This window comes from Papio anubis, chromosome 12 (genome assembly GCF_008728515.1).
Source record: "Papio anubis isolate 15944 chromosome 12, Panubis1.0, whole genome shotgun sequence".
Taxonomy (NCBI): Eukaryota; Metazoa; Chordata; class Mammalia; order Primates; family Cercopithecidae; genus Papio; species Papio anubis.
The window spans coordinates 60,027,665-60,042,494 of record NC_044987.1 but is presented as its reverse complement, the minus strand read 5'-3'; the positions used below and the strand labels follow the sequence as shown (position 1 = coordinate 60,042,494).

General features: G+C 37.0%; 1 protein-coding gene across 3 annotated transcripts in view; it reads right to left on the bottom strand.

Moving 5' to 3' along the window:
* Positions 1-1,824: 1,824 nt before the first annotated feature.
* PGM2L1 (phosphoglucomutase 2 like 1) overlaps positions 1,825-14,830 on the bottom strand; it is a 54,091-nt gene continuing 41,085 nt past the window's right edge. For all 3 annotated transcript variants that reach the window (XM_003910405.3, XM_009186925.2, XM_021926309.2), the window contains 8 exons: positions 13,129-13,318; positions 12,716-12,813; positions 11,516-11,696; positions 9,119-9,212; positions 8,680-8,809; positions 8,108-8,297; positions 4,005-4,138; positions 1,825-2,288 (listed from right to left, as the gene is read on the bottom strand). In XM_003910405.3, the coding sequence (XP_003910454.1) occupies positions 2,186-2,288; positions 4,005-4,138; positions 8,108-8,297; positions 8,680-8,809; positions 9,119-9,212; positions 11,516-11,696; positions 12,716-12,813; positions 13,129-13,318 (1,120 nt within the window). In that variant the 3' untranslated portion in view covers positions 1,825-2,185. The remainder of the gene's footprint in view (positions 2,289-4,004; positions 4,139-8,107; positions 8,298-8,679; positions 8,810-9,118; positions 9,213-11,515; positions 11,697-12,715; positions 12,814-13,128; positions 13,319-14,830) is intronic.

The following is a 14,830-nucleotide window of genomic DNA, read 5'->3' as shown; positions in this document are numbered from 1 at the left end:
GCAATTTGTTTAGGTCTTGTTATCGTTATCTCCTAAGTATACTCCATGTGTATTCTGAGAACTATGTAGGACAAGATACATTTTAAGAAGATTAAACAGCATTTCTTTTTCTCTCTCTCTTTTTAATTTTTTTTTATTTATTTTTTTGAGATAAGGTCTGTGTCACCCAGGCTTCAGTGCAGCAGTGCCATCATAGCTTTCTGTAACTTAAACTCCTGGCCTCAAGCAATCCTCCCGCCTTAGCCTCCCAAAGCGCTGGTATTACAGGTGCCAGCCACCATGCCCAGCTTAAACAGCATTTCTCTATTAAACCTTTTCAGAAGACTGCATGATCAGCCAAAAGCGCCTTTTTTTTTTTTTTTTTTTTTTTTTTTTGAGATGGAGTCTCCCTCCGTTGCCCAGGCTGGAGTGCAGTGGCATGATTTTCGCTTACTGCAATCTCAGCCTCCCAGGTTCAATCAATTCTCCTGCCTCAGCCTCCCGAGTAGCTGGGACTACAGGCACCCACCATCACACCCGGCTAATTTTTGTAGTTTTAGTAGTGACGGGTTTCACCATATTGGCCAGGCTGGTCTCAAATTCCTGACCTTGTGATCCACCTGCCTTGGCCTCCCAAAGTACTGGGATTACAGGCGTGAGCCACCACACCCAGCCCAAAAGTGACTTTTTGAAAAAAAAAATTTTCTACACTAAAAAAAGATAAAGAATAGTCATGCAATCTCTACAGAAGTCAGCAAGATGTTAGAATAAACTGGACCTCTGTTTTAAAACATGTAGTTTTTTTTTTTTTTTTTTTTAGATGGAGTCTCGCTCTGTCGCCCACTGGAGTGCAGTGGCCGGATCTCAGCTCACTGCAAGCTCCGCCTCCTGGGTTTACGCCATTCTCCTGCCTCAGCCTCCGGAGTAGCTGGGACTACAGGCGCCCGCCACCTCGCCCGGCTAGTGTTTTTTGTATTTTTTAGTAGAGACGGGGTTTCACCGTGTTTGCCAGGATGGTCTCAATCTCCTAACCTCGTGATCCGCCCGTCTCGGCCTCCCAAAGTGCTGGGATTACAGGCTTGAGCCACCGCGCCCGGCCTAAAACATGTAGTTTTAGTATTTCATAATACTTAAAATTGGATGTTTTATTTCTTAGTAAAATTAACATTACTTCATAAAATAAAAGAATAAACCTACTTACAAACATGTAATTCAAAAATTAGACTGTCAAATAAATTCAGAGCTCCTTTCTCAGTTCAGATTTTTTTCTGTAATAAAAGGTTTGATAAATGACACAATTCTAATATGAAGATCCTTAACTACATTAAGCCTGCTTTTATTAAGATCTTTATGTACATTCCTAAGATTTTAAAATCAGCAAACTCATTTGATATAGAGGAAGCACCTACAGATTTTGGAAGATTTTCCTTAGCTATCCGAAAATTGACTGATTAAATTATGGTAAATGCAGGAACACTTGTTTTTTCCGTTCATACCAGACCCTGAGAAGGCACTGAGAAATTTGACAAGAACAAAGCCAATAGGAGTGTTGCCACTATTGTTTTATGTTCAGTAAACGTCAGAATTTTAAATACATACAGAAAATTTACACTGCACCAATGACACCTGAAACAGACATGCCAAAACCACACATTGTAACATCTGTTCTAAACTACAGAAATGCTAAATATCCTATTTCAAATACTCTAATTTGTAAATTAATACCTATGATGTCACAATGACACTTTTTCATAACAATCAAGGAGAGTACCATGTTCTTGCCAATTTTATGGATTAATTTCCTTAACTAATCCTATAATTATATAACATTTACCTTTTTTTTTCTTTTACCATGCTATCCACAATTACAAGATACAGAACTAGGCTTAACCACACTATAATAAGAAAACTCACTTCTGAATTGTGATGTTTCTGTTAAAGGAAGAACAATACGTTACTATAATACTTTTGGTGTAATAACTTTTGTTTGAATTATGAAAAAATTTGAATCATTTCCTTCTAGACTATTTCATTTCAAACTTATACTTTGTTTAGTCTAGCCAGTTGACCAAAAAGAAAGAAAATAAAGGAAAAAGGTACTCGGCTAGATGAGCTAGAGAGAGAATGCTAACACGAGGTTCAATGTATGGAGTTCTCGGTTGCTCTGTTCCATATGCCCACACAGTGTCATGATATTGGTGTACCCCTAAACAGAACGCCAGATCAGTCCATTCTTACTAGGCTGAAGAAAATTCTCAATTAGAGCATCAATGAGTTTCTTCAGTTCTTCCTCCAGTAAAGCTGTGTCACTGAGGAAAAGATGAAGAGTTTTGAAATTATTTATTTTCACAGGCTTAAAATTTATTTAAATTAGTTTTATTTTTTAAGAGGTCCTAATGGAGACATTAAACAATTGGTAAACAAAAGAGAAATTCACTTGGTTAAAACAAAACAAGACCAAAAAAAAAAAAAAATTACACACAAAGAAAACACTGCTATCACAAACTGAAGTTGAACTGCATTAATAGGAGTTCCTTGGCAGATGATAAACAGAGGAGTGATGGTATATCTAAAGAATTCTCCTAGGTCAGGAGAATGAGGTTCAAATGGCTTTGAACACAAATAACAGGTGTTAGAAGAAAATGGCTTCCTGAAATACTTTGAAAAATATTCAGTACAAATGTTATGGAATGATATAACATATCTTTCAGGTAGCAGAAGGAGGTGTGACTAAAAGAATGTGATGTTTAAAAAAATAAATATGCACTTAAAAGAAGGCCCTTGAAAGTCATCACTGAGGTGTTGCCATTGCCCAGAACATTTCGAGGCAAGCCTCTTTTAGATTGCCTTTACAGTCATTTTAAAAGCTACACAACAAATCAGTTCTTATTACTTTAATAATCTTCCTTCATTTGCAACCAGATGTAGCATTACCCAATTTGGTTTACTTTAGATTCTGCTTTGAATGACTTCAGGAGCTCTTTATCCCCCCAAAGGAAATGAAATCCATCCTCAAATGCAAATATTTGGGGAAATACATGATAGTATAGCTTGGTTGGACTCTGAAAGCAATTCTAAAAAGTCTCCTTCCCAAATCTATGTTGGGCAATTACAATATTATAGGAGACAGTACTTTTAATACATTTAAGTAGCCTTTGAATATGTTTATGAAATTAACTTAGTCACAATTCATCCTCTTAAAAGGAAATGAACTAAGCAGATTATGTCAAGTCATATTAGACATAGAAAATGAATATTTGGCAATAAACATAAATTATCTGATGATAATTTCCTTACGTTAATCATGTAATAGTTAAAACTCAGAGAATCTTTCCAAGAATATAAATTCACTACAATTTTAAAATTCAATTCCCAAAGGATGTAGCTGCTTTAAAAAACAGTGTGGCAGTTCCTCAAAAGGTTAAACACAGAGTTACCATATGATCCAGCAGTTCACTCCTAGGTATATACCTAAGAGAAATGAAAACATACATTCACACAAAAACCTGTATGTAAATGTTCATAATAGTATTCAAAACAGCCAAAGAGTACAAATAATCTGAATGTCCATCAAATGATCAATGGATTAAAAAGCATGGCATATCCATGCAATGGAATATTGGGCCATAAAAAACAAAAATTTAAAAAAAGGAATAAATTCATGCTACAACTGAATCATGGTGGAACCTAGAAACCATTATACAAAGTAAAAGATGGCAGTCACAAAGGCCCACATATTGTATGATTCCATTTATATGAAATGCCCACAAGAAGCAAATCTATAGAGAAAGACAGTAGATTGGGGTTGCTGAGGGCTGTAAAGGAGGGAAATGGGAAGTGATTTCTCATGGGTCTGGGCTTTTGGGGGTGATGAAAATGTTCTAAAATTGATTATAGTGATGGATATACAACTTTGAACATACTAAAAGCCACTGAATTGTACCTTTTAAGTGGGTGAGCTGTATGGTATGTGAATTATATTTCAATAAAGCTTTTGTAGGTATATCTAAAAAATCAATTCTCACCTCTGGTCAGGTGATGCGCACATCTCTGCATAATACTTTATCTTTGGTTCTGTCCCACTTGTCCGAAGGGTAGCAACACAGCCATTTTGAAAAGTAAATGTAATCATTTGGCTGTTTTTACTCACAGGCAGCACCTACGCAAAATGGCAACAACAGCTTAATTATACTTGGGATCTTTTTCATTTTCTTTCATTTTCAAGAATTGTAAAGTACAGTCCACTTACATGAGGTATCTAAAGCCGTCAAATTTATAGAAACAGAAATTAGAATGGCAGTTGCTGGGGCAGGAGGTATAGGGAGTTACTGTTTAATGGATAGAGAGTTTCAGTTTAGCCAGATAAAAAAGTTCTAGAGTTCTGTCGCACAACAATAAGAATATACTTGACACTACCGAACTATACACTTAAAAATGGTTAAGATAGTTAATTTTTATGTTATGTGTTATTTTAACCACAATTGAAAATTTAAAACATATTTTAAAAGAATTATAAAATACAAATGAAGATTACCTATATATAATAATTCATAAACATACCATTTACTGAATAGTAAAGGCATTGGGTTATATACTTCACATACATGATCTTTGGGCCTCAACAATAACCCTGCAAAGTAAGTATTACCGCCATTTTACAGACGAGGCTCAAAGAGAGTAAACAACCTGTTCAAGACAATCAGCTAAGTGGTAGAATAAGAAGCGGAAGCCAAGTTCCAAAGTCCAAACTGCCTCTATATTTGCGAAGCAGTTTTGCAGTTTATCAATCATCTCCAAAGAGGAGTGCATATATTCTGCATGTACTGGGGTGCAGAAAAAACTCTATTTTTTTATAAAAATTAAAAAAAGAAGTGATGTTTTACTGACACCAAATATATGGATTAACACTGGTACTCTTGCTAGTCCACACATCCGTCTGTTAAGGCATCTCGACGGGACTGTGAGGGTTGTACTAGGCCAGAGGGGTTGACAGTGGTACCTTTCCTCAGCTGTCCTGAGCCATGAGTCCTGTCCTTGAGACCCCTCTCGTGGTCAGTACATTACCACATACCAGTGGCTTAGAGATCATTCCTTCTTTTTCATCCACAGCCCATAAAGTAGCAAGTCCTTTCTACATTTTATTTAACTCAACTTTATCCAGTTCTCTCCATCACTGCTCCTATATTGAATTCAGGCAACCATCAAACTTCTTCTAGACTGCTGACACAGTGTACTAACTGATCTTGCTGCCTGGAAGTTTGCCCCTCAAAACCCACTCACCATACAGGTCATTCTTCTCACCTCATACTCCAGTTATAGACAACTACCTGTGGTTCTCTGAAAAAGAATATGCTTTTTCATCTCTGGACCTTGTACTTACTGTTCCCTTTGCCTGAAACACTCTCTGCTCCTCCTGCATCTGGCTAACTCCTAATCATACTTGAGAACTCAGTTCAGAACAGTTCCCTAGAAAGTCTTGCATAAGCCCCCAAAGTCTCTTCCATGACATCCTAGGCATGTCTCCCTGGTAGCACTTATCATTTTGTAAATTGCTATTTACTTGTCAGTTTCCTCACTAAACTTTTTCTTGAGTGCAGTGTCTTTGTCATTGCTACATCCCTAGTGTACCTGTGCCTGTAGCACAGAAGCATTCTGATAAATGAATGTACAGATGAATATCAATCTATCTGAAACACAGAAAAGAGAGAATTCAGGAAGGCTTTGGTACTTACTATGCAACCTTGGGGATAACAACATCTATGCTACCTACCTTACAAACTTGTTGTAAGAACCAGAAGAGAAGAGATGAAAAAGCACCCTGAATAATGAATATCATACACTTCCATGAGAATTAAGAGGGAAAAAAGCATTATACCAAAGGCTACTTGAGCACAGCAAATTAGAGAAATAAAAAGAAGCAAAACATGATTCTTCTCTTCCAGCAATTCACAAAGATAGAAAAATAGACACACATATACTCATACACAGGATATCAACACCAGGAACTAATACTGTTGATTGGACAAATATGCAAAAATGGAATATGGGTACCATTCTACACAATAAACTACAGATTTTCCAAAATACATTATGTCCCCAGAATCTTGAGACCACATCAGAACAGTACAAATGGAAATTTGGGCTAATAATCATCATAACAACAACAACAAAATGAATGTAATCAGCAATCTATGGCATTTAAGTATTTGTTGAGCAGCTACTACGTAGGCACAAAAGTACATCAGAAAGAAACACGCCATGTGCAACACAATGATGACACAAAACAGAACGTAATAGGAGGAAGGCACACTATGTAATGAAACCTCAAGAGGAAGGTATCTAATTATGAGGCCTAGAGGTCATGTGGAACAGCTGATATTTTTCTTAAGTCTTACAGTGGCTGAGGTATGGGGCTGTAGAAATTGGAAAAATGGATACACTACGGAAACAACTGGACCAAAAATGCAGAAATTTTTTTTAAAAAGTATATATGAAGGTAAGTAAGTTATTCTATTTGGCTGGAGGTATAGGGAATAAGGTTGGAAAGGGAAGTTAAAATTAGAAAGATGTATGGCTTTGAAATTATAGGCTTTTACAGTTATTTTCAACATTATCTAGCATCATTGCCCATTTTCTCTCTGTCTTCCTCTCTCTCTGCCCCCACCTCCATTCCACACACCTTACTGTGAGGGTAGTATACATGATTATTTGGGAAGTGATAAGGATAGGATCAAAGTCAGAGAGACAAGTTAGCAGACTGAAACATGCTCTGGAGCAAAACAATGAGTTCTAGTCTCACAGGCCTGAAGTTTCACCATTTTATTATAGTATTGATGCAGGTGAACCCCCAAACTGGGGCTCAGCCCAGGAGGCTTCCTGGCTTCACACAGGAAAGAATTCAAGAATGAATCAACAGAGTAAAGTAAAAGGAAAGCAACTGCTGGGCGCGGTGGCTCATGCCTGTAATCCTAGCATTTTGGGAGGCCAAGGCAGGTGGATCACTTGAGGTCAAGAGTTCGAGACCAGCCTGGCCAACATGGTGAAACTCTATCTCTACTAAAAATACAAAAATTAGTCAGGCGTGGTGACATGCTCCTGTAGTCCCAGCTACTCAGGAGGCTGAGGCAGGAGAATCACTTGAACCTGGGAGGCAGAGGTTGCAGTAAGCTGAGATCATGCCACTGCACGCCAGCCTGGGAGACAGAGCGAGAGACTGTCTCAAAAAAAAAAAAGGGGAAAGCAATTTTTTTTTTTTTTTTTTTTGAGACAGAGTCTGGCTCTGTCGCCCAGGCTGGAGTGCAGTGGCCGGATCTCAGCTCACTGCAAGCTCCACCTCCCGGGTTCACGCCATTCTCCTGCCTCAGCCTCCCGGGGGAAAGCAATTTTATCAGAGCCGCAAAGTATAGGAAAATGGCTGCTTCATAGGCAGAGTAGCACTATGGATTGCTGGCTAGCTATATTATAGCTTCTCCTTAATTATATGCTAAATAAGGGGCAAGTTACTCACAAATTTTCTAGAAAAAGTAGGAGGAGTTCTTGGAACCAAGGGTTCCTCCCCGTTTAAACCACATAAGGTAATTTCTAGGTGTTGCCATGGCCTCTGTAAGCTGACATGGTGTTGGTGGGAGTGTCTTTTAGCATGCTAATGTATTATAATTAGCATATAATGAGCAATGGGGGAATTAGAGGTTGCTTTTGTTGCCATCTTGGTTTTAGTTGATTTTGGCTGGTTCCTTTACTGCATGCATCCTGTTTTGACCAGATCCTGTTTTGATCAGTGGGGTCATGACCAGTGTTTGGAAAACAAGTCCTGCTGATCTCCTACTTCAGTATGAATTATTATAAACTGTTAAAAACTTTTTTTTTAAAGTAAGTATTTACAGGAGCTTCCAATTTGGTGAACACGTGGACTCACTGGGAGGCTCCAGGCCCCAACCCCACCCCTAGTACATTGCCCTATAAATGTCTTACGTCTGGCTGTTCCAAAATTGTCACCTTTATAATAAACTGGTAAACATGAGGAAACTGGATAGAACCTCATGTGAAATCTGTCCTGCCTCTGGACTTTTTGGTGACATGAGCCATGAAATTTTCTAAACTGTTTGGGAGAAAAAAAAAGGGTACTTACTGATTTCTTATTAGGCTGGCTACTGTCATATCCAGTGGTAATGTCCCGTACATGCAATATAGCAAATGTTCCACAAAATTTTGGATATTCTTTTGGAGAATCAAAATTACGAAGCCTTTCAAATATACTTTTGATGGTAGGTGGTTCATAACATAAGAAATAGGAAGTTTTTGAAATATGATAACCATATCTGTGCAAAGATTCAAAGTGCTGAAATTAGATTTCAGATAACTCTTTTAAAAAAGTATATATTAAAGAAGATCAGCCTACTACAGTATTTTATAAAAAATGGCAGTCCTTAATTCACATAATTTTAATACTTTTAAAAAAAGTATTAGGCACACTAATATCAGAGTGCCTATGAAGGTTGGTGGATTTACTCTCCCTGAGTAATCAATCAAAGGTCATGAAGCTTTTTAGTGATGCACTTTTAATATTAGCATAACATAAACTTGTGAACCAAGTGTACCTTCTCATAACACTGTGTATTCTTCAGAAACAAATTTAGAAAACTAAGGGTAGGACAATAAAAGAAAAATCGAACATGTGAAATTCATAATAGTAGAACTTACTTTTCATAAACCTTAACCAGTTGCTGTTTCAATGTTATATTCATGGTTTCCAGGTAAGATGCCATCTCAGCAACCACAACAGCTGCACTCACCCCATCTTTATCCAAAACTGAAGTTCCACAGAGAAAACCTGAGGATTGAAAACCATCGCTAGAAAAGAGGAAAACTTAAGCCTATAATTTCAATAGTTTTACATTTCTTCAGAAGGACAAGGAAATGTAAAAGCCTGGTAATAGATGAAACTCATCAATACTGAGTGTATTTAGGGGACGCTTTGGTTCTTTTTGTTTTCTGATAAGAAATGTATCTACACATTTCTCAGTTCTCTGTAGTTTTACAACTCAAAATATGAAACCAGAACACAAAAAACTCCTCTTACAGAATTACATTTTAAAAAATTATCAATCAAATTTCAAAGATTTTAACATTTACTACATACCAATAGACTCTTCAAATGCAAAAAGGACTTCTTTCCCATTTTCCAGGAGGTCTATTATCCTACTTCCAATCCATTTAAAACCTGGTAATGTTTCCTGAAATGCAGAGGAGGCCATTCTAGTTAAGTGACTGTCTCACAAATACCTATTAGAGAAAAATCTGCCACTACATGCATACAACATTCACATAATGATCTTTACTATAGTCCTCAGTCCACAAAGGTTTATAGAGTAGCAGACATATAGTAATAAAGTGCCATAAATACACACACTGCTACTACTGATGACCTACTATTTACAGATTATAGTACTAGGTGATTTACAACAAATATAAACCAGCATTTGTAAGTGGTGTTCATATAGTCACAAAGTAACATGAATAAGCACATACACTATGATCACCTACTATTAAGGACTGAACCAAGTGCTTTACATTATCTTTTTTTTTTTTTGAGACAGAGTCTTGCTGTATCACCCAGGCTGGAGTGCAGTGGTGCAATCTCGGCTCACTGCAACCTCCATCTCCCAGGTTCAAGCGATTTTCCTGTCTCAGCCTCCTGAATAGCTGGTATTACAGGCGCACCACCATGCCCAGCTAATTTTTGTATTTTTAGTAGAGACAGGGTTTCACCATGTTGGTCAGGCTGGTCTTGAACTCCTGATCTTGTGATCCACCTGCCTCAGCCTCCCAAAGTGCTAGGATTACAGGCGTGAGCCACCACACCCGGCCCCATTATCTTTTTTTTTTTTTTTTTTTTTGAGACAGAGTCTAGCTCTGTCGCCCAGGCTGGAGTGCAGTGATGAGATCCCGGTTCACTGCAAGTTCCACCTCCCGGGTTCACGCCAATTCTCCTGCCTCAGCCTCCCAAGTAGCTGGGACTACAGGTGCCCACCACCACGCCTGGCTAATTTTTTGTATTTTTAGTAGAGACAGGGTTTCACCATGTTACCCAGAATGGTCTCAATCTCTCGACCTTGTGATTTTCAAGCCTCAGCCTCCCAAAGCCCGTTATCTTTTTTTTAATGCTTACAAACATTATCGCTGAAACACAGGCTCGAAAGATAAGTCAATCTGCCCAAAATTATACTGCATATAAAAGATGGAGTCAAGATTCAATTTCAAGTTTCTGCTTCTCAGAAACTGTCCTTTAAGCTATATTATAACCACTAATATAGAGTGCCTATGAAGGTTGGTGGATTTACTCTCCCTGAGTAATCAATCAAAGGTCATGAAGCTTGTTAGTGATGCACTTTTAGTATTAGCATAACATAAATTTGAACTAAGTGTACCTGCTCATAACACTGTGTCCTAACTATTAATAAAACCACCAAGACAGTTACTAAGTACTTCTTTAAATAATTAGATTTGGGGACTTTTCATCTAATGAGCTACTGTTCACTTTAAAGACACAATCTGTTTTAGAGTCAACAGAAAGAGTATGTGATACACCCTAACACCAAAGCTCACCATTCCTAACTTGTTTCCTAATTCACCTTTCTACCTCCTTACTGAAAAGAAAAAATAAAAAAGTCAAAACTTCCCTGCTACAACAAACACAAGCAAATAAAATTATAATAGTGGTCTTTAGAATTGTTCTTTTTTCTCTTTTGTGCCCATTATAATTTTTCTTGCTATAGATATAAACTAGGAAAACATCAGAATCTTAGGTGTGAATAAACTTTCAGTATCTTCTATTTTGCTATTTGCGTTTTAGAAAGTATAAAGTTGAAAGCTCTATTTCATATAGCCAGGTACAATTTTCTTTTACTCAGTCAATTAGTATTAAGACCTGTAGCCTGACTATGGCTCAAGAAAAATGCCCAGGGACATTTTCACTGATATTTGGCAAAGATGGCAGAGAAAAAGCAACTTACTTCCCATAGCTGCAAAAATGATCAGCTTAAGGGTCTTAAGTTCATAAGGTTAATGATCTGGACTGACAGAGAGCCACTGCTTGTTTTTTTGGATGTAGGATCATTGGGTCTTACTATGCAATTTAGAAGACTACTTGAAGTTCCTAAAGACCATGCTTGAAGAGCCTAAACAAGGGGTTGATGACAACCACAACTTTTTGGAGAGAAGTCTGAATTACTGATGGGGTCACCAGGAGCTAGATTTTCCCTGTCTGAAAACCAGATATTTGTTGTATGGAATAATAAGTATTAATGTATTTTTTTAAAGAATATCTCATCTTAGTACCAGAAATTCATATACAGTACTGGATGAATTTTGGCTCAAAGTGTCTAAATTATCAAAAAAGACTGAATAAGTGTTAACAGAATTAGAAAAATAAGGGAATTACAAATGACATCAATGAAAGTCAGTTTTGGTGGGGAGATGTCTTTAACATACAGAAATAGGCTTTTAAAAGTAGCACACAGATATTATCGATTCTTACTTCAAAATGAAATCCTTCTTTAAGTGCAATTGCCTTCAGAATTTTAGAAGAGACTGTGGTGGCTAACATATAAACGTTCTTCACATCAGCATTTCTTGATTTATTTTTCTTCCAGCAATCAAACATCCACCACCCAAACAAAGCTGCCAACTCATTGCCTGTGAAAACTTTCCAAGAACCACTGTAGAGAGAAGGAAAACGCAATGTCAAGACCTTTCTTCTCATTAAAACTTCTTGACTCCAAGGCCTACAAATTACCATCTTTCAGTTAGGAAAAATCAAAAACTATCATATGGGATTTTTGAGAAAACATTTATTACTGCTTCTTTTCTAACTGACCAGGGGTGATTTTACAGTAGGAATGGTACGACATCTTTTGGAAAATTATTATACCATTACATTTACTTTTTTACTTAATGAGAGAAAAAATTATGATAAATAATTAATACTTTCTAGGTAAGGACATTTGTCACATTACAATGGTAAAAATACATAGCAGCCCAGAGGACTAAGATTAGGAAATGGGTGGCTCACGCCTGTAATAGCAGCACTTTGGGAGGCCAAGGTGGGAGGATCACGTGAGGTCAGGAGTTCGAGCCCAGCCTGACCAACATGGCGAAACCCTGTCTCTACTAAAAATACAAAATTAGTGTGGCAGCGCATGCCTGTAGTCCCAGCTACTTGGGACGCTGAGGCAGAAGAATTGCTTGAATCTGGGAGGCAGAGATTGCAGTGAGCCAAGATAGTACCATTGCACTCCAGCCTAAGCAACAAGAGTGAAACTCTTGTCTCAAAAAAAAAAAAAAAAAGGAAAAAACAAGGTTAGGAAATAACTACATCATAAAGTGATCTGTTGGGATATTATGTCTTTGTAAATATTAATATTTTCAAATAATATATAAAGTCAGGGAAAAAGGCTTATACTGTAAGCATTTTTTGAAGCATTTTGTACAATTGAAGTGGAAAATAATCAAGATGTAAAACTATGATCATAATTTAATAAAAACAAATACATCTTTAAATATTTCAACTAAAAAGACAGGAAAGAATTGTCAAAGTATCAACTTAGATGGTTATTTCTGGATAACGGGTTTACAGGAAATTTGTGTTCTTTTCTTATCTTTTCATTATTTTCAAAGAGCCTGTAAGACTTAAAATACATTACTTTTCAAAGTTCAAGCTTTTAATCAAATAACATACTTCTCCTGAAGTTCTGCTGCTGCCAGTCTGTCTGCATCAGGATCTGTGGCTAGCACTATCCGGGCATTTTCTTTCTCTGCCAGTCTCAGGGAAAGTTCCTGAAACAGTGACCCAAAAAGCTGGATTGTACTGAAGAACCTGAATTCAATGTTAGTGTTCCTGTATGTAGGCACAGTGTTAGTGATAGGAATTTTAGAAGGCATAGAATTCTGCTAAGTTTAAAATAAGAAGCCAAAAGTAGGGACACCCACCATAGACATTTCAAACAAAACACAGCCTATGACTCCAATACAATTAAAAGATGTAAACTACAGTCCTTTCTGTTTTTGTAAGTAATCTTTGAATTGTCAATGAGTTCTACCTATTCTGATGGTTTAATAAACTAATAATAATTTAAATACTAAAAAAAATACCAGCACAGATTCTCCTTCTTCAGGATTTGGACATTTAACAGTAGAAAAGTCTGGATCAGGATCTTTTTGTTCTGGTACTGGAATTGGAGGCTTAAAACCAAACACTTTAAAAGCCAACTGCACATAGTCATGTCCAACCCCATGAAAAGACGTGTGCACAAATTTCAAGGTGGTCTTCGAGTTTAACTCCCTGTAAAGGAAAATCAACATAAGATCATGATCACAAATCTTAAACCATCAAATTCTGAAAAATGTGATTAAAGCCTTCAGCAGAGGTCTAAGATACTCAAACAACAAATGAAGAGTATTAACTTAAAGATCAAGGGTTTTAATTCAACAGTATTCTCCCTTTGTGGCTCAACTTCCTGACTTGGACAGCTGCCTTCCATATGCTGTGCCAATACCCTGAACAAGCTAAGCTAGTATCATCTAAATAAGTATTTTATCTCACCAGACCATCAATAAACACTTCCTAACTGGTCTTTCTCACACGCCAGTAGACCCCCCGTTTCTTCACTTCCAGTGTAGATTGCAAGGTACCTAATTATACTCACCTTCTTATATGTCACTCTGGGTACTCTGACCATCCAATACCCCAAACCTTGTTGAACCCAAATGTGTACCTTTTCCAGACTTGCACCAAAATAGTTGAATATTGCTAGAATAAATCTCACAAAAGGACTGAACAGCTTCATTCTAAATGCATACTCAATGCTGCCAGGCAATCATACTTTGTTACCCCAAAAGCTTATTTTTTACTCTCCAAGATGGTGACTTAATTAGTACCTTCTCTTCTCTTCTTATTCCTTTCCTCCCCCTTCACCTCATACATCATTGAGACACAGAGCCATTTGATGGGAACTTCCTAATCACCCCACACCAAACCAACAACCCATATTTTTTCCTTCTTCCATCTGATAATAATGAGGAAGCATTCTTTGTATCAAAGGTCAACCGCTCTACTTCTGCTCTGGTCCCCATCTATTCTCACTTGAGAACTTTAGTACGTACATAATCCTTTCTCGCCGGCATCATTTCCACTAGCATCTAGACTCTGTTTCTTTGGTCTTTTCCACAGCAAAACTTTCTACATCCTAACTTCCCATTTACTAACCATTCCCCATGAAAAATAAAATTTATTATAAGACAAATAATAAAAATAAAATGTTATGACAATTTTCAAACATACACCTAGGAAGACAGAATATCTAACACCATATAACCATTACCTCACTTCAGTATGTTTCCATAGTCTGTCAATCTAGTCTCATTTATTCAAGACGTATTACTTTACGTGAAAATGCTTTAGTATTTAAAAACATAACCATATTATCATTATTACATCTAACAAAATTAACAATAATTTCTTTCCTCTAATACCCTATCTGTGTTCAAATTTTCCCCAAGTGTCTCAAAAATACTTTTAACAGTTGTTGTACTTGAAGCAGGACTTGAACGAGGTTCCATATAATTTGATTGCTATGCCTCTCAAGTCTCTTTTAATCTATAAATGTTCCTCCCTTCCTTCCCCAACCCGAATGTCATTTATTGAAGAAACTGGCCCATTTGTCCTGTAGAAGTTCCCGTATCTCCAGTATGTAGACTGCATCCTTTTGGTATTAACATGCTCCTCTATCCTATTTTTTCTGTAAATAGGCAGCTGCATTTAGAGGTTACATTAGATTCAGTTTCAATTCTTTGG